General features: G+C 44.4%; 2 protein-coding genes across 4 annotated transcripts in view; one reads left to right on the forward strand and one right to left on the reverse strand.

The window, feature by feature from the left end:
- Positions 1–10,916: 10,916 nt before the first annotated feature.
- tmem41ab (transmembrane protein 41ab) lies at positions 10,917–19,339 on the forward strand. The gene is made up of 5 exons (XM_028978926.1): positions 10,917–11,195; positions 15,210–15,360; positions 15,440–15,601; positions 16,976–17,114; positions 17,366–19,339. The coding sequence occupies exons 1-5, from the start codon at positions 11,053–11,055 to the stop codon at positions 17,587–17,589; spliced, it is 819 nt and encodes a 272-aa protein (XP_028834759.1). The 5' UTR covers positions 10,917–11,052; the 3' UTR covers positions 17,590–19,339.
- A 92-nt stretch (positions 19,340–19,431) lies between these two features.
- The window catches only part of LOC114789679 (insulin-like growth factor 2 mRNA-binding protein 2), a 33,812-nt gene continuing 30,421 nt past the window's right edge, over positions 19,432–22,822 (reverse strand). For all 3 annotated transcript variants that reach the window (XM_028978923.1, XM_028978924.1, XM_028978925.1), the window contains one exon: positions 19,432–22,711. In XM_028978923.1, the coding sequence (XP_028834756.1) occupies positions 22,613–22,711 (99 nt within the window). In that variant the 3' untranslated portion in view covers positions 19,432–22,612. The remainder of the gene's footprint in view (positions 22,712–22,822) is intronic.

The raw sequence follows: 22,822 nt of genomic DNA on the forward strand, positions 1-22,822 counted from the left end.
GGGGCGGCGCGATAACATACGATATTTCTCACGATGCGATATTTATATTCCATTCGATCTCACCGTCTACCCATTCGACAGTCTTGAAACAAACTCGTTTAATTGGTCGTATACAAAAAATGCTGCACCACATCTAATTTGCCAAAAGGTATATTTCTGGACCAGTATACAGTAAAAAAAAAAAAACCTCTTGAAGCTCATCGAGAGAATGCCAAGAGTGCAAAGCAGTAATCAGAGCAAAGGGTGGATATTTTGAAAAAACTAGAATATAAAACATGTTTTCAGTTATTTCACCTTTTTTTTTTGTTAAGTACATAACTCCACATGTGTTCATTCATAGTTTTGATGCCTTCAGTGAGAATCTACCAATGCAAATGGTCATGAAAATAAAGAAAACACATTGAATGTGAAGGTGTGTCCAAACTTTTGGCCTGTACTGTACATGTGTGTATATATAGGTGGTATATACATACACACACACACACACACACACACACACACACACACACACACATACAGTATATATATATATACTGTACATATACACACACACATATATATATATATAGATGTATATATATATATACTGTACACATACACACATATGTGTGTGTGTGTGTGTGTATATATAATGAGAGAGAGAGACAGAGGTAGACAAACAGTCCTTTCTTTGTTGTTGACAGATGGGAGAAAATATTTTAAAGGGGGCAGTAGAAAGGAATGGCGGAAAGCCATTTGGGATTCATGAGGAATATTTGAATGGGGGGGGTGGATTCTGCATGCTGGGCCCGGGCTTTTTGCCCCCCGCGCTTGCAGGTGGCGCGGCTGTGGCGGTCAGACACAATCCCTCGATTCGGCTCGGTGATAATCAACTCTTTTAACACAAATAAATCCAAACATTGAAAGTGCAAAAACTGGGGAAAAGCTATGGAAAGATGGACGGGAAATGGCCGCACCAACTGCACGTACAGACTGCTAACGGCTGTGTCTTACGCAAAATAAAGAGACACTCTGATGCTGCGGAATGGTCTGGAGAACATGCTTTAGTAAAAAGAGAAATGATCACAGGCTTTTCATTTTGCATGATGTTAATTACACATCATCCCACTCCTGCTCTTAATTACTCTATGGTTTGTGTGTGTGTGTTTTAAGAGTGTGCGAGTGTGATCGGCGGATGGTGGGGCTGCTTTGTCATGGATTTAATCACCAAGATCACCTCCTGAACCCATAAATCGTTAATTATGTTTTGAAATGCAGTTTCACAAGGTCAGTCGCCGGCGTCGCCAACCCATCAACTCAGCCGTGTCTCTTCAGGGAGCCGACAGGCACAAGACGCCGCCAGTAGTCCCCAGGCGCCGGGGACACAGCTGAGACCCGTCTGCCTCCCCTCGCTCGGGGAAAGTGGCGCTTTTTTTTTACCAAAATAATGAGCTGTCTCTGGTAATCATCTCAACGTCCGCGGCTTCCAGCACGACGTTCTCCAACGGCAGAGAGGAAACTTTTCAACTACAACACACAATGATGCACATTGTTTTTTTCAAATGTGCTTTTATATTCTGACTGGAATGAATTCAGTTTTGTGAGAAGGACCGCGAGACTTTGAGTAGTGAAGACTCGGGTACGGTGACAAGGAGAAGAATATGGAGGTTGGACCAATATGGAGGTTGGTTCAGTTTAAGCCTATTGGCTGGAAATGGCATTTTTGAAGCGGAGTTTTGGCAGCTGACAGCATCTGTGAAAGTGCACGTCACGGGCGTGGCCGTGTAATTCATCATGATTAGAACTTCTCCAGACGTGGGTGGCCCACGGAGCAGCTGCATCACACCGGAAACCTTCCTGACGAGAGCTGGTCAGCTGTCACCCCCGGTCACCTTCACTGTCTGCAGCCGGCGGTGGATCGCGCAGAAACATGCGTCAGTCATGTAAGCGCCGGGGGGGAGGCGGTATCCATGGAGATCATTCACACGATAACAAACATGATACGAATGCGATTCTCCTCATCAAGGGCTGAAGGGTTTATCGCGCTGAGCTACAAATTGGGATGTTGCCTTTACATCAAAGTAGAAAGGACATTTGAATTTCATGCGAATTTCGAACATTCGTGTCTTTTTTTAAATTGAGATAAACAAGTTTCGCTTCCAGAGTTTAAACGCTGTCGACAACAACCTTTCCTTTTCGGTCCGTCTGGCATTGAAATGTCAACACAGTCCACAGGCTGCGAGCTCTCGGTGACATAATTCACCTTCCGGTTGCCTCTTGGTTGTTGTTTTTGTGGGTTTTTTTATTGGTTTTGAGGCCATCTTGTCCTCTACTACAGACAGATACGACTGTAGTCCGGCTGCCAAATGACAGGAAATCCACTTTCATGCCTCGTTTAGCTTCTGTTACATTTTTTTTATCCGTCTGACACTCTCTGACCAGAAACAGCTTAAGACAAAGGGCCAACACACACATACCCACACATACACTGACTCACACGGTTGGAGAAAATGGCCTTTCGTCGAATTGCCGGCGTCCGTAATCAAATTGTCAGTTAGGGAAACACTAACTTAATGATCCTGACAACAGCGGCGCATAACAGTCGGGCCCCATGAACAGGGCGCGAGAACAGACGCATTCATTCCAAAGGTTTTACCACAACAGCTGCTGCCAGAGCAGGAGACGCACTCGGTTATTGACCGGGTTTTCTTGAAGGGGAGAGGCCTGCAGAGCACCTGTAGAAGGCCAAAAGATTATCAACACAAAATATGAATAACTTCATGTGACACACGTTGAGATCCTGTGTGGATGTGTGCTGAGTGTGCGTTCTCAAAGATGTGAAAACATGAACGTTCTGTTAAGTTAGCTGGTTTAGCAGCAACGTTAGGCTTAGGAATGTCAGCAAAGTTACTTACAGTTCATCTGGAAAGGATTCACAGTGCATCACTACTTCCACATTTTGTTTTGGTACAGCCTTATTCCAAAATTGATCAAATTCTTTTTTTCTTCTGAATTCTACACACAACCCCCCATAATGAAAAAAGTTGTTTACTTGAGGTTTTGGCAAATTTATTAAAAATGTTAAAAAATCTGAAAAAGCACATGTACATAAGTATTCACAGCCTTTGCCATGAAGCTCAAAATTGAACTCAGATGCATCCTGTTTCCCCTGATCATCCTTGAGATGTTTCTGCAGTTTAATTGGAGACCATATGTGGAATAAACCGTTGATTGGACCTGATTTGGAAAGGCACACACCTTCCATATAAGGTCCCACAGTTGACAGTTCATGTGAGAGCATAAACCAAGTCAAAGGACTTGTCTGTAGACCTCCGAGACAGGATTGTCTCCAGGCACAAATCTGGGGAAGGTTACAGAAGGTCCCAATGAGCAGAGTGGCCTCCATGTTCCGTACGTGAAAGATTTTCAAAACAACCAGGAATCTTCCTAGAGCTGGTTGACCACCTAAACTGAGTGAGTAGGGCCTTTTTTAGGGAGGTGACATAGAACCGGATGGTCATTCTATCAGCGCTCCAGAGGTCCCCTGTAGACAGAGGAAAACCTTCTAGAAGGACAACCTATTTTGTTGTCAATAGGTGCATAAATGGGGCAGTGGTGGCCTATCGGTTTAGGAAGTGGCCCCGTAATATGTAGGTTGGCGGTTCGAATCCCGATCCACCACTGCCCACCAAGGGTGAAAGGGTTAAAAAGGGTTAAAAGCAGAGGACACATTTTGTTGTGTCACCGTGTGCTGTGCTGCAGTGTTTCACAATGACGATCACATCACTTCGCTTTTTTTTTAATTAAGGTGTAACCCTCTACAACAGGCCTGAATGTCCTAAATAAAAAAAATCTATAATTCATGACTTGTCAATTTCAACAAATTTTGAACCCATTGATGCTTTTCCAGAATCCAGTATTAAGGTGTGTGAAGGAGGTGTTCGTGTCATAAGCAGGGACAAGCTGCATCAGCATGTGCATCAACAGACCAAGACTGGGTGAAGACAGGTGAACGTGAGGCCTGTCTGCAGCCTAATGATCATCTCGCATCTTGAGATGCTCTGGCCGGGGAAAAGAAGGATGAGGTTTCGGCCTGCAGCTGAAGGAGGCTTCAGATGGTTTTTTTTCTTTTTCAGTTGCAGCCTCAGAAGGATGAAAGTCTCAGAAAGTCTCCTCGGGGGAACCGTGGATCAGGTGCAGAGACGGGTACACCACAGTCTCCGCGGGTGGTGCAACAGGTGGTAAGCAGCAGTGCGCTCTGTGCACTGTTGAAGGAATCGCGGCTAGTCCTTTCCACCGAGATCGGAATAAGGCGAGGTGAAGTTCAGTCATCTCTCCACTCCACCCGTCCCTTCTCGGAGTGTGACTGAGCCGGAGCTCAGGACGGAGACGGGAAAACATCAGCTTGAGGACAGGACACCAAAAAAGATCCGTAATTTAATTTGACAGCACACTTTCCTTAGAGCGTGTTCCATAAAACGAATTCCTTCATCTGTACGTGTGTGTGTGTGTGTGTGTGTGTGTGTGTGTGTGTGAGAGTGACGCAGAGGAAGAAGGTGTGTATGTGATAATTTTAGATGACAAATGTGGGCATGTGGTCACTCTTGCCGCGCCGCCAGAGTAGAATCCATCAAACAAAACCAAAACCACGTTTTATATCACGTTTTCTACCAGGCCCTGTCTGTCCGTCAGCAGCTTTCCACCCGCTGTGCCAAACCAACCATTAAACAGATTCATTCATTTATCTGTAATTACACCGAGTATCAAATTATCTTGCCGCGAGCTCCGTGATGGTAACGGACGTCCTGTCTGCTCTGTACGCCGCGCACATCCCGCATCTCAGAACGGATCATCATCACAGACGGGATCGTTCCCGCCGACACAGTAAAACTGCTGCAGCTTTTACAATGTTGGTCTTATGATGAACATTACTGCTCTGCACTGTGTTATAATGCTGTGTGTGTGTGTGTGTGTGTGTGTGTGCATCTAAGCGGAGGCCTGTAGCTCTTGTTCGCCAGCCCTGCATATGTTGCTGTCTCAGCCGATCTATGTGAAGACCTGAAAACCTCCACCCCCACTCTCTCTCCAGCTATCTCTCCATCTTTTTGTTAGTGACAGCCAGCTCTGAGCAGATCTGTGTTTTAGCTGACTTTGAAAATGTGTGACAGGAAAGGCACTTTTGCACCACCCCTTTTTCTCTCTCTCTCTCTCACACACACACACATACTTATGCATCCTATAAGCATAAAGTCAAAGTAACTATCTTTGATATGTAACTCTCTATCTGATCAATAGGTACAGTGTAATGTAGCTATTGATCATATAGATACAGTTTAGGCCAACTCAGTGTGGCGTCCGTTCAGGTTATGCATTTCGAGCACTGAATAGAGCACAATGGCAAAAGCTCGAGAGGAAATTCCTTTAAACCCATTCCAGCGGTTTCTGCACTTTTCCGCATTGTTGTCTCTTCGCCCCGTTGGAATTCATGACACAGGGACCGGGAACGGGGCTGCGCCCTGGGGCGGTGTATCCGTCACTCAGTAAAAACAGTGTCAGGACACTCGTAATGATGGGTCGACAGACGAGTGAGGAGGGCTGGAGAATCCATCTTCCTGCATCTCCCTTCCGTTCCTTGTGGCTCACTGACAATGGGAAGCCTCTCTCGAATCCATCGGCTTCAGATATTTTGGCACAAACAGTGGAGTACAGACCGAGATCCTGTGCTGATGCACACACATTCCTTGAACGCTTAAGCCTTGTACATCTGCCAGACAATTAACACTTTAAATGCCGACCTGAACCTGCACACACAAAACCACAGGCAAGATTTTTCCAGCGCGCTGCTGCGCCGTCTACTTCCGGGTCGGCAGCTGTGGGCGCTGTGGAGGTGCAGAAATCATGACAGATTCATAAAAATCAAAAATAAAAACAAGTAAGGACTACTTGCTAGTTATTTGTTTATGGGAGAGGGACTAAGTACCCTCCAGCCGTATCGTCCAGAAGATGAACTTTAATGATGTTTTAATGATGGATTAATGATGGCATTGATAGACGCACCCTACTCCCTCATTCTGGGCGGTTGAATTCCCCTCCTGTCAGTACATGCAAGTGTAGCACAGCTTACACGTCCTCCCTTCCTCCTGCATTTCTCTCTCTTGTCTCTGCTCCCGATGCACGCTGTTCATGGGGCTGTCAGGGAACATCACGAACGTGATCTCTGTTGTAGTCGTGTCATGATCCTACCAAACAAGGGCTGCCCCTAAAGTGAAGAAACACGTGAAATCTAAATTCAAATTCAAATTTTTATTTGTCCCATACATAGTCATACACGGTATGATATGCAGTGAAATGATTTTTGCGACTGCTACAGACCACAGTATTGCAAATGTTGCAAGTATACAATGAACCAATATGCAAATATTGCAAACATAACCAAATATTACACTTTTACGTCTTTAACATAAAATATGTGTAACTGGTAGGGTGAAGGTGTGCAAATGAGTGAAAGACAATGTTTAAAAAAAGAGCAGTAAAGATTTTGTGCAAGGAGTCCAGAGTGATTGAAGGTGAAAGTGCTGGAGTTCTATGTACTGTTGTTGTTGAGAGCTCGGACAGCCTGCGGGAAGAAGCTCCTCCTCATTCTCTCTGTGTTGGACTTCAGGGAGCGAAAGCACTTCCCTGATCACAGCAGAGAGAATCTCTGAGAGGATCCCGGACACTCAGTCAATGTGTTTTCTTTATTTTCATGACCATTTAAATTGGTAGATTCTCACTGAAGGCATCAAAACTATGAATGAACACATGTGGAGTTATGTACTTAACAAAAAGTGGAGACCTGGCCTCCACAGTCACCGGACCTGAACCCAGTCGAGATGGTTTGTGGTGAGCTGGACCGCAGAGTGAAGGCAAAGGGGCCAACAAGTGCAAAACACCTCTGGGAACTCCTGCAAGACTGTTGGAGAACCATTTCAGGTGACGACCTCTTGAAGCTCATCGAGAGAATGCCAAGAGTGCAAAGCAGTAATCAAAGGGCGGCTATTTTGAAGAAACTAGAATATAAAACATTTTTTCAGTTATTTCACCTTCTTTTTGTTAAGTACATAACTCCACATGTGTTCATTCATAGTTTTGATGCCTTCAGTGAGAATCTACCAATGTAAAATGGTCATGAAAATAAAGAAAACACATTGAATGGTAGGAATACACTTTTGGCCTGTACTGTATATATGCCTAGAGTTTTATGTTGCAAGTTTGTGAACAGGAATGATCTGCATTTAACCCGCCACCCTTGCTGAGCAGTGGGCAGCCATGACAGGCTCTTACTTTGCTCAGTGGCACATTGGCGGTTTAGTATCTGAACCGGCAACCTTCCGCTTCCTTACCCACTCGGCCACCCACTGCCCCTTCATAACCAGACCTTCATTTTTGAGCAGAAAAAAAAAATTTATTACAAGTCAGTCTTTTAACAGAATCATTTTGAAATGGATGTTTTAGGGGGAATGTGCAGCTTTTATATCTGAACTCTGACCAGGGAAGGCGGAACAAATGGAAAAAGATTAATGCATTAATGGAAGTGTACATAATTGAACACATTACGCCGTTTTAAATGCTTTTTTGCTCATGACTTCGCTGGGTTGTGTTTGGATCATCGTATGTGAGCCACTCTTCCTGAATTGACCGAATCTAAGAGCATTAATTCGCTTGAGCGCAGTGACAGTGGGGGTCATGCAGAGGACAGATGAGTTTTCTGCTTACGCTGATATTGGGATGGACAGACGTAGGACTGTGAGTCGTTTAGGAACGGGCTGGGTTGGCAGGAAGGAGAGACCATCAGTGTGCACAGTTACCACTGCCTCTGGGTACTTTGCCTGTGTCAGGTCAGTGAGGACTGGCTGTAAAATTCTGTAAGAATGAAGACTGAAAAAGTCCTTTCAGAAAATGCAGTTCCAGCCCACTCTCTCACACACACACAGGCAGAGTGATGTGTTATAGTTTTATTCAGCATGGTTACAGGAGAGTTTTCGAGCTAAACTTTAGATCAGAAAGTGAAGGTGATTAATCCTTTAATGTCGTGCATATATTATTTGGTACATGCCTTTCTGAGACCCATTGCATTACCATGAGACATAAACCCTTTTGTATTGTATTTGATGCTTGTCTTCTACCTTTTGCACTTCAACAATTCTCACATACAGCCGGTTTAAAGGGTGATTTAGTCGTAATTCCCTCTATGGTCGTTTGTTTTTTCTGGAGGTTATATACATTTGTCCTTCATAGGTCACAATACAGTGATGAATCAATTAGACAATTTGTGGATTTAACTAATTGAAATAATTGCACATATGTTAATAAAGTGTATACACTGACTCTAGAGCTGAGTATAGAAAAGAAGAAATAAAAGATATTTGCTCTGTGGAACTCAGCATTTCCCATCGTGTGGCAGCAGTAGAGGCAATGGAAGGTTATTTCAGTCTTTGATGATAAAAACTGGTGATTAAACTTTTAAACGTCCCTCTCCGTGAGATGCAGGAATCCTGGAGATGATGAAGACTTCAGAGCTGTGCATGTCTGAACTGGGTACTTTGATGAGCAGGATTATTGACGGCTCAGGAAACGGGGAACCTGCTTTTAGTGTGTTGCCAGAGCTCTCGGGTTTGCATGGTGCCGTGATGATGGAGAGGGAGGGGGACAGAAAGATGGGTTGTGCATTCCTTCGCTCCATTCATAAATCACCTGCAGAAGCTGCTGCTATATCTACTTCATAGTCACATCTTCCTGATTTAAAACTGGTATTGATATTGACTGATGTTTATGAGTTTATTGATGTGTGCAGTAGGGATATTTCAGACCCTGGTAGCACAAGCTCCTGCATTCACAACATGCTTAATGTGTGAAAGCTATTGTACTTCTATAATCTGTCTACAAATTGAGGTTTTTCTTTTTTACATAAAATTTTATAATTTGGTGAAACTGAAGGTATCACCAAATCAGTTGAAGAAGATGACATTAAAAAGTATTGGCTTGGCAATACTGTCATCTAGTGGTGAAATCCTGACACTATTATCAGCTGAACGCTGCATTTGGCAGACGCTCTACATGAGTGCTTTAAAATGTCCATCATAGAAACCCTTTTAATCTAAGTATTTCCTAAAAGGAAGATTTTAGTCTTATTGACTCAGCTATTCAAACATCTAATGAAGCATCATTCCACCACATTGGACCCGAGACAGAGGAGAGACTAGATGACTGCTTTTCTTGTGTAGCAGTGGAGCAGTTCTGGAGGATCGGACAGATCGACGTGCAGAGCGAGGAGTGGTGAGAGATCTGATGTAGGAGGCTTCTGACCCATGGCTTTGTAGACCAGCAGCAGTATTTTGAATCTAATACAGGCAGCTGCAGGAAACCGGTAGGGGGAGCATAGCAGTGGAGTGGTGTGGGAGAATTTGGGAAGGTGCATTCTGTGGCATGAAACCACCCATGGGAATCATCAAGTGGCTGCAAAATGAAGAAGCACTGATGACAGAAGTGGAAAGCTGGCCACAATGAGCAAGTATTGGGCCAAGATGGAACGTCACAGAGAAACCTGCTCATGGAGTATTACTGTTAGACATTTGCAGAGGACTGCTTTGACTTTTGCCATGTTCTAGTAGAGCCAAGGAATGTGTATTGTTTGGTTTAGCACGGCCAGCTGGTGTGAAACGGACTGGATCATGGACCAATGACTGGACCATAAAATGTTCTTGCATGGCCATGTTCTTTGTATGTTCTTTGGCAGAAGACCTTGTTCACTGTTCATTTTTTCCATGCCCAATTTCCCCCATCAGTTGGCAGTTATGGTCTCAGCCAGATGGTGTCTCAATCACTTTGATGGATTATTGATCAGCGGTGGAGGCCTAGTGGACCCGGAAGTGGCCCCATAATCAGAAGGTTGCCGGTTCGAATCCCGATCCACTGAGGTGCCACTGAGAAAAGCACCGTCCCCACACACTGCTTCCCGGGCGCCTGTCATGGCTGCCCACTGCTCACCAAGGGTGATGGGTTAAATGCAGAGGACAAATTTTTTGTTGTGTCACCGTGTGCTGTGCTTCAGTGTTTCACAATGACAATGACTTCACTTTCACTTCCACTTAATTTCTGGTATTTGTGGTATTCGTTGTACTAGTAGCCTGGTGGGTACAGAAGGCCCTGAGTGCCCTGTCTCCACTGGGGGACTGTCCCTGTAACTACTGATTGTAAGTCGCTCTGGATAAGAACGTCTGACAAATACCGCAATGTAAATAAATATAAACACACGAGGGAGGGTACAAGAGTCAGCAAATGTGCCTTGAGAGATCTGATTGTCTGACTGCTCAGATCTGCTTGCAGAAGTGCCAGATGATGGAATGGGCGATGGTGGAACGGAAACCAAGGTGCATCTCGTACACTTTGTTGTTAGGAGCCACTGGACTGAGCTGAATGACAATTAAAGATACACCATTTCAAGGAGTATCGTATCTACTGGACAAAACACATCAAACTCCTCCAAACTGCTGTTTACTGTTCTTTCTGTACTTTTAATACGGTACCTGGTGATGGCGTGTAGCTTAGCTGACAGTCTCTGTTGAAACGCAGATAAGTCTAGATAATCAGGTTGGATTACAAAGCACTGATTTATGGACAGAGCGTCTACTAAATGGCATAAATGTGAATGTGAACGTGATCTTCAGACACTGGGCCACACCGAAGTTCAGCAGAGGTTCCATTCCAGTAGTCACCAATTTAAGCCACTGAACACATATATATCCACTCATTAAAAATGCTTACAATATACAGTTTACTAATGGTGTGTCTAAGGTTTAACATTTTTATTCATATGCTTCACGTCTTTAGATGTATTTGTTGGTCCTTCTGCTATTTATAAAGCATTCAAAGCTCAGAATGTACTGAAGCGAGGGGAACCCCATCACGAGTAGATTCTTGGAAAGTCCTTCCTCAGCCTCGGCGTATTTTTATTTAGCGGAGCCTGATTTGTCCGTCGGCGCCTCGCCGGGCCCGCTGTCGCTCGTCGCTGTCGCCTGAGAGTGGCGTCTGAACATGCGCTCCGCGTCCGGGCTGCTGGTGGTGGTCGCCTCGGCCACGGTCTACCTGTACCTCCTCACCACCTTCCTGCCGCCCGGTCCGCGGCACGGCGGGCGGGACGAGGGCGAAGCGTCGGCGCGGAGCGGCGAGGAGCTCAGGTACCCTCCGCTGTCAGCGCCACCACAATAATAACTAACATTTATAATAATCATTGTCGTTTCAGCAGTTTCACTCTCAGCCTGTTTCACCTACAGACACCAGAACTAACCTGCTGCAGACTAGGCTCGTTTAGGGCTACAATAAGAGCTGCAATAATAATAAAAAAAAAAGCTGTTCAACTTTTACGCACTTTCAGCCTTTATTTTTTTGCTTAGTTGTTGCTCCTGAAAGAATGAAATATAACTTTAAAGGAGATCAGTGGCGAGATATGATGTCCTGACTTTATCACTCCGATTAGTATGGAGGGCGTGATCATGGGTGAGGTTGGCAGGGCAGAGTTCAGGTGTCCTTGGTCCTAAGCCACGCTGACTGGCAGGGGGTCTCTTTTACAAAGTTTGTGCCCGTGACTAAGAATAAGTAAATGGCAAAAAAATGTCAACATTTTTATTCCAATATTTGTGAAAACAAAACAAAACAATAGAATAGAATAGATTGCCTTTTCTTGAATGAGATTAAAAGCAGCTCCTTCAGTGCAGACATATATATACAAAACAGTGCAGAAAAATCCAAAGATACAAATAAACATAATACAATATGATAAGGGGCAGTTATTAGAAGTGAAGTATATATACAGTGTTCTATACACGTTGGAAGAATAAATAACTGAGTATGGTTTTATGGATTACATGTTATTGCACATTTGGGAAACTACTGTGAAATTTGTATAATATTTGTGAAACTACTGTGAAATACTGTGAAATTGTACGGTGACTGAAGTTTGCCACTGGGGTACTGAACGGTTTCTTGGCCTGCCACATGGGAAAGCTTGCAAGTCCACCTGACCAGTGTTCCGTTTGTCACGCCATATGACAGTTTCCACTGTCACATGATCCTTATTGTCCAATCCCAGCACACCCTACACTCTCTCCTCATCCTGATTCTTCAACTTTCTCTGCCCTTCATATTGCTGGTGATCATATCTGCTCTGGCATTAAGATTAGGGACCGGAACCTAAAGAAGATCATCTAGCTCACTTCAGGCTCTAGCCTCTTCATGTCAGTGCTGAGCGCCCAAGTCCTCTTCAGCTGCTGCCACTTCCAAGTCGCAGGACCCGGACTTTCCGTATCATGAGGAGTAACGTGATCCCAGCAGAATTTCCCTGAGCGCCCCCCGTTCGGTTTTCCTGCAGTTGTTGGTAATCGTAGAGGGGGCAAATGCTGAAGGGGTAAGGGCGTAATGTCCAGATTCAGCACCTGTCTCGAGGTGCCCGCCTATCAAGACAGTCCCTCTTGACAAGGCCACTCCCTCAGGACCCAGAAGGAGCACCTCGCGTCTGATGAGAGGGAGGAGGAGAAGCCTGAGAAGGAATACCTCGCACCACAGAGGACTCTCAGTTGCCCAGCAGGGTTAATAATGCATGAATAAAACTTTTTTTTTTTTTTATTCAATTTTACACACTGTTGCACAACCTTCTCAGATTAGATCTTGAAGTCTGGCTTTTTCTTTTAAACGAGTAGCAGCGACTTTGAGTGTGTTCGGCCACACTGTACGTACGGTGACGGAGGAGTACCAGTGGATAAAAGTTCATCTACAGAGGCAGCGTTGTAATAAATAATGGAGTGGATGGTCAGATATCAGTTTTCTGACCAGCAGAGGGCAATCTTGAAAGGAAAACAGTGAAATATTAGGCTCTGTCAGTTTGCCCTTTTGGGTGCAGGTCTGAACCTGAAAATGAGCTCGCAGGTAAAATATCTGGGGACATTATGAAAGGTCACACTGATAATGGGTACATTAGTGGCATACGTAACGTCCCACGTTATCCGTTCGGTTAGATTGTGCAGGCTGAGGGGAAATGTGAAACTGGTAATTGGTTTTATTTGGACTTTGTAAGACCATTTTAAGCAGCTGTCTTCATTGTGGCACGCTGATACTGAAAGATGAAGCCTTTTTTAGATTAAGCCCTGTTTCTTAACGCTCGTCATAAGTCCTTGGTTCCCATGGGTACACGTCTTGGCCACATGTCTGCATGTGCTTGACAGAGGGGCGCATAAGCGAAATTGAAGCTCTCTCCCCCTTACTCATAAGGATCAGCCTGTGCTTGCATACTTCACCAATGGGACGATAGCGGAGGGCTTGAATTTCCAAAGCCAGACGACCCCACCACCCTATAGGAGAGCACCACGACTCACTGTCAAGATGGGACCAGCGTGCGAAAATGCGCCACGCACCCACCTCTGTAATGCGATCTGGCGTACTCAGGATCAGCATTTCTGAAATTCTTTTACTATTCTGGGTTTCCTAAGATAGGAAGGGGTGACACGTGGTTTTATTTACGTTCCTACATATGAAATGCATGTTATAAATGAGATAAATCTTTATGTTAATTAAAAGAACAACTATGTTGTAATGGTTCCCACTACTGGGTCATTTTTATCTAGGCACAGCCTAACCTTTCCGTTTTTTATCGGAAGAAAAACGAGGTAGTCATCTTAGGTTTCGGTGTGCGTGTGTGTGTAACTGTGTGTGTTTGTGTGTCTGTCTCAGTGAATCTCAAAACTCAGTCCGTCTACAGGACTTCTCCGGTTACAACACCCCCACTCCCCCATCCCACGCAAGGCCCTTCTGCTACACAAGTTGGAAGAGACCCTTTTAGCCACGTCAGTGTCCATGTCAGCGGTCACTTGCGCATGGGTGACGTGTGTCAAGAACTGTTTCTGTTACACTCAAGCCGTGTCCTCGGTTGTGCAATCGTTCTGATTTCGCACAACCAAACCTCCTTCAGGCACCTCGAGCCACATCTGACACACAGACCCCCCTGCGTTTGCACCATACGCACTCATAAAATGTGTGTGTGGCTTTGTTCTTTTATTCGTGAAAGCACTTGCCGGCGCCTGCCCCAGAGAGCCATGTGGGGACCGTTTATGACTGAGGTTTCTCGCAGCTTCTTTCCTTTTAAATCAACTTCCTTTTATGGAAAAGCCATCACGCAGCTTAACATGTTATGTCTCCCTCAACACTGGAGCTGGAGTTGTGGCTCATTATGAAAAGATTTTTTTATAAACTGTAATGAATACGATTTACAAAATTGCACATTTGTGTGCCCTGTTTTATAAAACAGAGCCTTAGTCTTAAAGTTATTGTTTGGTTTGTTAAAGTTTTTGGTCCAGCAGCGGGGGGATAACTGAAATAAAATATTTATTGCTCCTTCTTTTCATTAGTGAACAAAGTGTGTCTCTTAAAAAGTGACGGTGAATACTGCTGCAATCTACTAGTAAACAGTTAAAATCTAGATCATTTTTATCTCAGGTTAATAGTGAAAAAAAGGTGAAGTTATTGTGAAACACTGCAGCGCAGCACACGGTGACACAACGAAATGTGTCCTCTCCGTTTAACCGTCACCCTTGGTGAGCAGTGGGCGGCCATGACAGGCGCCCGGGGAGCAGTGTGTGGGGACGGTGCTTTTCTCAGTGGCACCTTGGCACTCCAGATTCGAACCGGCAACCTTCTGATTACGGGACCTGCTAGCCACCACCGCTCCTGACTGTAAAACCCAGCAAGTTTATTCAGATTTGGGCAAGGCTTTATCACACGCAGAACAGCAGAGCTTTGAACACTGTTTCTTCATTTAAAAAAAGATATTCCTTAAAACGACTTGACACTAATCATACGGCACATGGTTCGGTACGAATAAATGAAATGATACAGCCCTAATGAGTGTAGGAATATTGTCATACTTTCGTAACTTTTTAACTGAAGGAAACATGGGGACAATGGTTCCTGTCGGAGAGACAACTTGCTCTAATCCCCTGACATCTGGGCCGTGACGCCAGAGCCTCGGATCTGAAACGGTGTTCCCTCTAGTGGTAACGGGGTCTATGTTTGAATGCAGTGTAGCTGTCTAGCATTGACAGGGGACGAAGTGATTCATATTCAGAATAGAAATGTCTCCTGAGGACGTTGCTCAGGCACACGGTGGTAGAAACTACCCAAAACTTGTGTTCTCCCACTTCCAGGCTGAAGTTCCCATCAGACCTGCACGAGTTGAGGGAGCTGGCGGAGCTGCTGAAGTTCTATAAAACCGAGCACACGGGCTACGTGTTTGTGCTCTTCTGCAGCGCCTACCTGTACAAACAATCCTTCGCCATTCCCGGATCGTCATTCCTGGTGAGGCACACTGCAGGCTGCACTGCTGGAGAACGAGGGGACCAGTTTTAAAAGTGAAATGTTTGGATTCCTTCCGCAGAACATGCTGGCGGGGGCGCTCTTTGGCCCGTGGCACGGACTGCTCATCGCCTGCTTCCTCACCACCGTCGGCTCCACCTTCTGCTATCTCCTGTCGTGGACCTACGGCAGACGCCACATTGTTCGTCTCTTCCCGGAAAAAGTAGCCAAGCTACAAAGCATGGTGGGTGGCCGAGCCAAGAGTCCTGAGGCATGGAGTAGGGAGGGGGTCCCTGTCTGTCCCCCCTGCCTGTCCTATTATCCATCCATCCTGAAATAGACCTGTTTATTTGTGTTTGTTTAAATGCCTGAGAGTGGGAAGCAGGAAAGGAAAAAGCCAATTATGTGCTGATGCAGTCTGTGCCAGGCCATTGGTACCGGCAGACGCAGGAGGAGCATGTTTTATGGGCTCTTTGGTTGGAGGTTATGTGTTCGTTGTTGCATCAGGCAACTCTGCTGAGAGCTGTATAAGATTTTAAAACTTTTTTTTCAAAAATTTCTGTACATCCGAAAAGAGCATAAACGTGCATTATACGCGCTATGCCGAGCGTGACATAGTGTAGATAAACACCAGAGGGTCGTAAGTGACAATGAGTTAATTCAGTGAGTTAATTTCAGAGACTGAAAGAGCAGCAGTTCAGATCAAGCTATTGCTCTCAGGTCTCAATATGCACAATACACACCATCAAGGAATTACGTTTCAATGAAGGTGTGTACTTGGCTGGCAACAATGTAGGTCAAAGTAACGTCCCCATGAACGCAAGGTTTCCCAGCAGAGCATCACCCAAAGCATTAATGAAGTGAAGTGACTGTCATTGTCATTGTGATACACAGCAGCACAGCACACGATGCACACGGTGAATGTGTCCTGTGCATTTAACCCTTCTCCCTTGGTGAGCCCGGGGAGCAGTGTGTGGGGACGGTGCTTTGCTCAGTGGCACCTCAGCGGATCGGGATTTGAACCGGCAACCTTCTGATTACGTGCCCGCTTCCTTAATCACTAGGCCACCACTGCCCCAATTGCCTACGCCAGCTTGCCAACACACATCTGCACAGGAGGTAAAAGAAAACACGGTTCATCAGACCAGGTCATCTACCACTGCTCTTTGGTCCAGGTCTGATACTCATGTGCCCACTGGGCATGGATCAGACGGGTCTTGGCTGCCACCTGCGATGCTATTGCCTCTTTCAATGGTTCTCCATCTTTATAAACCACTTATAAATCCTGGCCATTGCAGACCAAGAACATCTCACAAGAGCATCAATTATGCCTGCCTATTATTTCTGTTCCCAACACATCAACTTCAAAATGTTCTCTTGCTGCCTAATATGTTCCACCTACTGACAGTGTATTGAGATATAGATGTTTATATATAGATATATGGAAATACAATACTCACATTACTGCTAAAGTATATAAATAGCTAATTATTTGGGCCGATCTTACGTCATTAATGAACACTGTGCAGATGCTTTACTAACATCTTCACCCACTAGATGGAGACCTTTGACCATGTTCAGATAAGCAGTGAAACTCTCCTTTCATTCTCATCTTTAGGCTGAGGAGAACAGAAGCAGTCTCTTCTTCTTCCTGCTCTTTCTGAGGTTTTTTCCCATGACGCCTAACTGGTTCCTAAACATCACATCTCCCATCCTCAACATCCCCATGTCGGTTTTCTTCTTCTCTGTTCTGATTGGTGAGCTCAGCATGGCAACAAATCCACACCGCATGAAGTACGCAATGCATTCTCTGCAACAGACGTACTGACATAGACAGTGTTATTGCAATAATAATGCATTTATAGACAAGCTTTGTGCAAAGTTTATGATGAAACTTATATTCAATTAATTTCTTTCTCAGACAACTCAACCCAGACGTTTCAAGCTGAATTCTCTGACAAGGTTAAATGCTTCATTAACGGGCTGAGATCTCTTTATTTACCTGCAGGTCTGATCCCATATAACTTCATCTGTGTCCATACCGGCTCCATCCTGTCTGAAATCTCCTCGCTGGATGACATCTTCTCATGGAGGACGCTGCTGCAGCTGCTGCTCATAGCGTGTGCAGCGCTGCTGCCCGGGGCCCTGATCCGACGTTACAGCAAGAGCCACCTCAACCTGGACGGCCTGGAGCCCAACGGGCAGGACATCTCGGACCGCAAGACCAGATGACCCACAAACAGACCCCACCAGAATGTGCCTTAACACCCAAATGCAAACTGTGCCCAATGAGGTCACCTTCATATCTTCTGCACGCCTGACTGGGCTTTGGTTTGAGGCGGTGGACGTCCCGCATATTAAACACACACACACACACACACACACACACACACACACACACAGTAAAACGCGCAGGATGGGCACATGCACAAAACGTTTAGACAGCTTCCAGGAAGCGGACTAAGTGAATTAACGCAGTGTCTGAATCTGCTCTGAACATTTTCACACATGCAAACACTGACAGCACTTAAGCGTGAAGCACGTCGTGCACATGAACGCCAGACACAGGAAAAGGCTTTAGCCAGCTATCTGCTTATTTAGCATACGCTTATGCGATTAAGGAGGCCATGCTTAACCTAAGTCTTAACGTTCTCAAGAGTTTAGCGCCTGAAGCTTTTCCAGGTGGAAGCTGCCACCATTCCAGAATACACAGGGTATCCATCTCAAGTTCTTTATTTCAAAAATCTACTTCCACCCAAAAAAAAAAAAAAACAATACTTGGTCATGTATTGACCTATTTATATTTTACTGGGTGCAATTAGCAATGACTTTTCTGTATTAAAATACATATATTTCATTCTTAGCGTATCAGGATGCATGACAGGTGGTTCAGCAAAAAACAGTTATGTCATGCACTCAGTCTTAATGTCCGCATTATAGATTTTTAAGAATAAGATTAGTATTGTTACACAGGTTGGTCCCTTTGAATGTTGCATCCTAAAGTCTGACTTCAGTGTTGCCTGCCTTTGGGCATAAATGACTGTAGCATAAAATGTTTTATTATTAGCTTAGCTATCTATAATAGTTCAATGCAGTCACATTGGGGTCAGTGTGTTGTTCTGGCTCATTTCAGTGTGCATGAGTGTGTATGTGTGTGTGTTGCCCATTGCAGTGTGATGCATTAGTGCCATATTTATTCTCAGTCTTTATACTGCCTCTGTTCTTAAATTCAATACTGTAGACTGAGAAGAACATCTAATGAAAATGCTGACATATTGCGTGACACCAGCAAAAATGATTTAACTAAAAATGTATTCATCTAAAACTCACATTCTTGTGGATGCAGAAACATCTTTGAAGTGTTTCAGCATAGTCCTTCAGATTGAAACGAATTAAATCTGATGTCTACTGGTTTGACTGGATGTGTAATACAGCATGAATGATGGATCTTCGTGAGCTATAAAAGTGAATCTGACAAAAGAAAGACAAGCAGTGGCAGAGTGTGAAACGCTGTGGGTTTGATTTGTTTACCTATTTAATACTGACAACCTTGTGCAATGATGCTGCATATTGATCTTTTAAAAGGGAAATTACTGTATACATCGTTTGCTTAAGATTTAACTCAAGCTTTTTTGTTTTATCATGTTTTAACTGTATTAATGATCTGGATGCCTTGATATTGTTGAATTTGGGTATTTTTAACCTTTAGAGTTTATTATTTAATTGTAGCTCACTAAAGAAATGAGAATGATATTTATCACTATTGTTTTTATCACTATTGTTTCAATTGGCTTATGAACCCTGGGCATGACAACACCTCACAAAAATGTCACTTTCATTGTAATACGCTCAGTCAAATTAAAAATGAATGAAAATCTACATGTATGATAATCCGCCGTACTGTTTTACATTTACGTCAGATATCACTCTGTTCACTATGCCGATGTCTCTGATAAACAGAAATAAATATTTGTTGAAACAATGTTGGAATAAATGAAATAGGAAATCATTTCATGCACTTGAAATAAAAGGAGGGATGCAAGGGTGGGTGAAAGACACGCAACTGAGACAAGGCATTGTAAAGGCTCTCTTTATTGCTCTTATCTGGATCGGTCGGCAGTACAGTTTACTCACAATTCCAAGCTGAAAAGCTGGATGTCACTAGTAAAGGCATGCATCCCCTCTTCTCACCACCACCCATCTCTTCCCTGACTTCTGCTACCGATGGCCTCTTCTCCTCAAGCCCATTAGAAATGGTCAACGGTCACAAACACAACTGGGCAGAAACCGTGTGACAAACCCAATAGTTAGCCAACCAGAGGGAAGAAAGAGGGACCACTGAGCAGAGCAGGGCGTCTGTTCTCCTGCATTAACCATCCTAGTCCTGGTGAGATCCCACAAGTACACACAGTAGATGCAGTGTAGAAACTGAAAGGGGTCCTAAAGACCTAAAGTTCACTCCGCAATGTGTACGTAATGAAAATCAGTGACTGACTGAACTATGGCTAGTCTGACTCTAGGGCGTGATATGGGAGAGACACATTTTCTTTTCTGAATCATTTCCTTTAAGCTAAAAGGCGGAAAAACTGGCCACTCCCAGGTGATTCCGTAGAAAATCTCATATGACGAGCTACCTAACATCAAATAAAAAGAATAGGTCAACTTTACCAAACCTGTCTGCCAAAACCTCTAATAACTAATAACTATCTGTCCAGAAAAAAAAAAAAAAAAAAAAAGTACTGTCACAGTGGGGTTAAAGGGGGACCCTTCGACCTTGGCCTCTTAAACAGGCCACTGCGGACCGGGCTACAGTGAAAACAGGTGTCAGTCAGTCAGCGTACTCAATTCTGCAGTACACACAGTGATAGGGACAAACTAATCTGCAACCGGGTTAACATATATCCAACAGGAACACATTGGTTAAAAAAGAATACAGGTGTTGTACAAACTGTTAACGTTTTGTTTTTTTTCTCGTTTAATGACAAAAAAAGCGAATGAAAAGACTTTTGCAGTCATGTGGTTAAGTTCCATTTTACCATTGGCCTTTTGTAAGTCGTTGCATGATTTTCTTTTCGACAGTTTTATTTGCGTACCCTATTTTAAGCTACTATCCCTGGTCAGTAATACAAGGATCTCCTGAAGACTCCAAAAGTGAAGAGTCCTGACCTAAAGAGTCAGCAGGTACAGATTCAGAAACTGAGAAAGTGTTTCACTAAAAACAAGTAGGTCTGTGTTAAAGTCTTCAGCTAATTCTCTCTTTTTATGCTCTTTTTTTGTAGCTGTTATTGTTTATTTAAAAAAAATAAAAAACGCTCCATTGCGAGCTTTACAAGGTATACAAAATATCCAAAAAGGAAAATAAAGTCCTGGACTGAGGTACCCTGATGCTTGAGGTAGAACGTTACATTAAAATTGCGCAAAGTTCACGTTTCGACTAATCACAGGTTGCTGTGCCGGCATGAGCGGTGTTCGTGGCTGGCCGGCTGAGGGTGGCCAAGGTGGGGACAGCGGGGACGTCCGAATGTGGGTGAAAGGACACGCGCTGCCACGTTCACATCTCGACTTGGTCATGATTAGGTTGGCGGGGGTTATGTTGGTTTAGGGTCAGAAAATCTCAGTACGACCTATTCTCAGCCTTGACGTTATCAGATCAATCGGAACCCAGACAGCATCTCTTATGTTTTCCAATATGGCCGCCTAGCGAGAGGGACATTTCCGGCCTTGGAAACATGTTGAATTTCTTTATACCGATTTCTTACACTGATAGGCTCAACGCTCGCAACATTCATTTTCAGAGCAAAAAAAAAAAAGGAACGGGCAGTGTCTTCCCCTCAAAAACAAAATAATCTCAATAATATTTTTTTTTTTTTTGAAAACTGCTAAATATGGAAAAAATAAATATTCTCATGTCTCTTGTTCTCCACTATAAATACACAGACCACAAACACTTGCGTGGTGAAAGCTATGTGTGTTAGTGTCGTCCCTACGAGATCAGGGCGGTGCAGCAGAATCATTTAAAGCGGGGGGCGTGGCGAGGGGTGGGGTCTCAGTGCCCAGACCCCGGCGCTCTGTAGCCGAGATGGTGGAGTTCTGAGAGCGAGAGAGAGCAGCAATTGCCAGCCTACCTGGCAATTTTTCTTTTTTTTATATGTTTTTAAAAGGCAGCTGAACTTTATACATTCAAGAGCATCACGGCCGCCATCTGAGGTGCAGTGAGACGCTCAATCGCAAGGCCAAGGAAACTCTGATGAGAGGAGACTTTGTTTTGAGCCACTTCGTTTACATGGCTTTCCCAGGTAAAAAATATAATCTTCATTTCCAACCTCAAATTTCCAAATTCAGACTTGTCACTGCTGGGACATACATGCGGAGAAATGTCTCCATTCTTTTTTTCTTTTGAGAGAGTGAGACAAAGGAAGAGAAATGCGAAGCCAACAGAACCAAATGTTCAGTGTAAGCATCAGAGAGAAAAGCCAGTTAGCGAACCTGGTGTTGGCACGTGGGCTACCTGTCAATCATCTCAAGGTACCTTGGTTTTTATTCCTGCAATTTTACCTATCGAATGACATCCAAAAATCAGACATCTCCATCTGCTCCAATGCCAAAAGCAATTGCAAAATCTCAGTGAAGCCTAAAGTGTAACACATTTTCTTTTTACCCAAGACAGCTCCTATTAGAAAAAAAAGGGGTCCTTTGAAACGAATACTCTAATAAAGAAAAAAGTACCAACATTGAAGGATCTATGCATAAACAAATCCACACGGCAGTGTCCTCAACTCTCTCAAAAACGCTTCCCCGAAAGCCTTAAAACAATGCTTCAATTAGGCCAATAAGTCTCAGAGCAGAACACTATTCTCCCACAGAGGAGGACTCTGCGGGTCCAGGGCGGCCACAGCTGCCGCCCGCCGTTTTTTTTTTAGTCCCTTTTTTGCCACTCTCAAATATAAAAACACAAAATATATATGCCTCTATTTATCTTCTTCTGCTTTCAGTCCCCATGTTCTGTCCATGGGCAGAATTGGGAGTTTCTGCGGGCTTCTCTCACGTGGTTCCTTCCGCACCTTCGTAACTCCCTCCTCTCTCATTCGGATCTTTGGTTTTGGGTCCATCCGCTGCTGGTGCTCTGGATCGTCAGCTTGATTCTCTCTCTCTGTCTTGTTCTCTCTCTCGCTCTCCCTCTCTCAGAGGAACACAATCCCTCAGAGGGAGGAACTACATTCATGGACTGCTGCGTGCTGGGCTTTGTCACAGCGGGTTACTTGGAGTGATGTGCAGGGGCTAGCGCCCCCTGCTGTTGCTTCTGCCCCTGCTGCTTTGCTTGCTGGATGATCTCTCGAATTTTCCGTTGTGCAGTCTAGCCAAAGAAACACACGCGTTGTGTTCATATCATATTTTTTCCTGAGCAAAACCAAACAGTCGAAGGGGCAGGAGCAGTCTGGCACCCATTCCCCGAGCCACTGTGAAA

This window comes from Denticeps clupeoides, chromosome 5 (genome assembly GCF_900700375.1).
Source record: "Denticeps clupeoides chromosome 5, fDenClu1.1, whole genome shotgun sequence".
NCBI classification, from domain to species: Eukaryota; Metazoa; Chordata; class Actinopteri; order Clupeiformes; family Denticipitidae; genus Denticeps; species Denticeps clupeoides.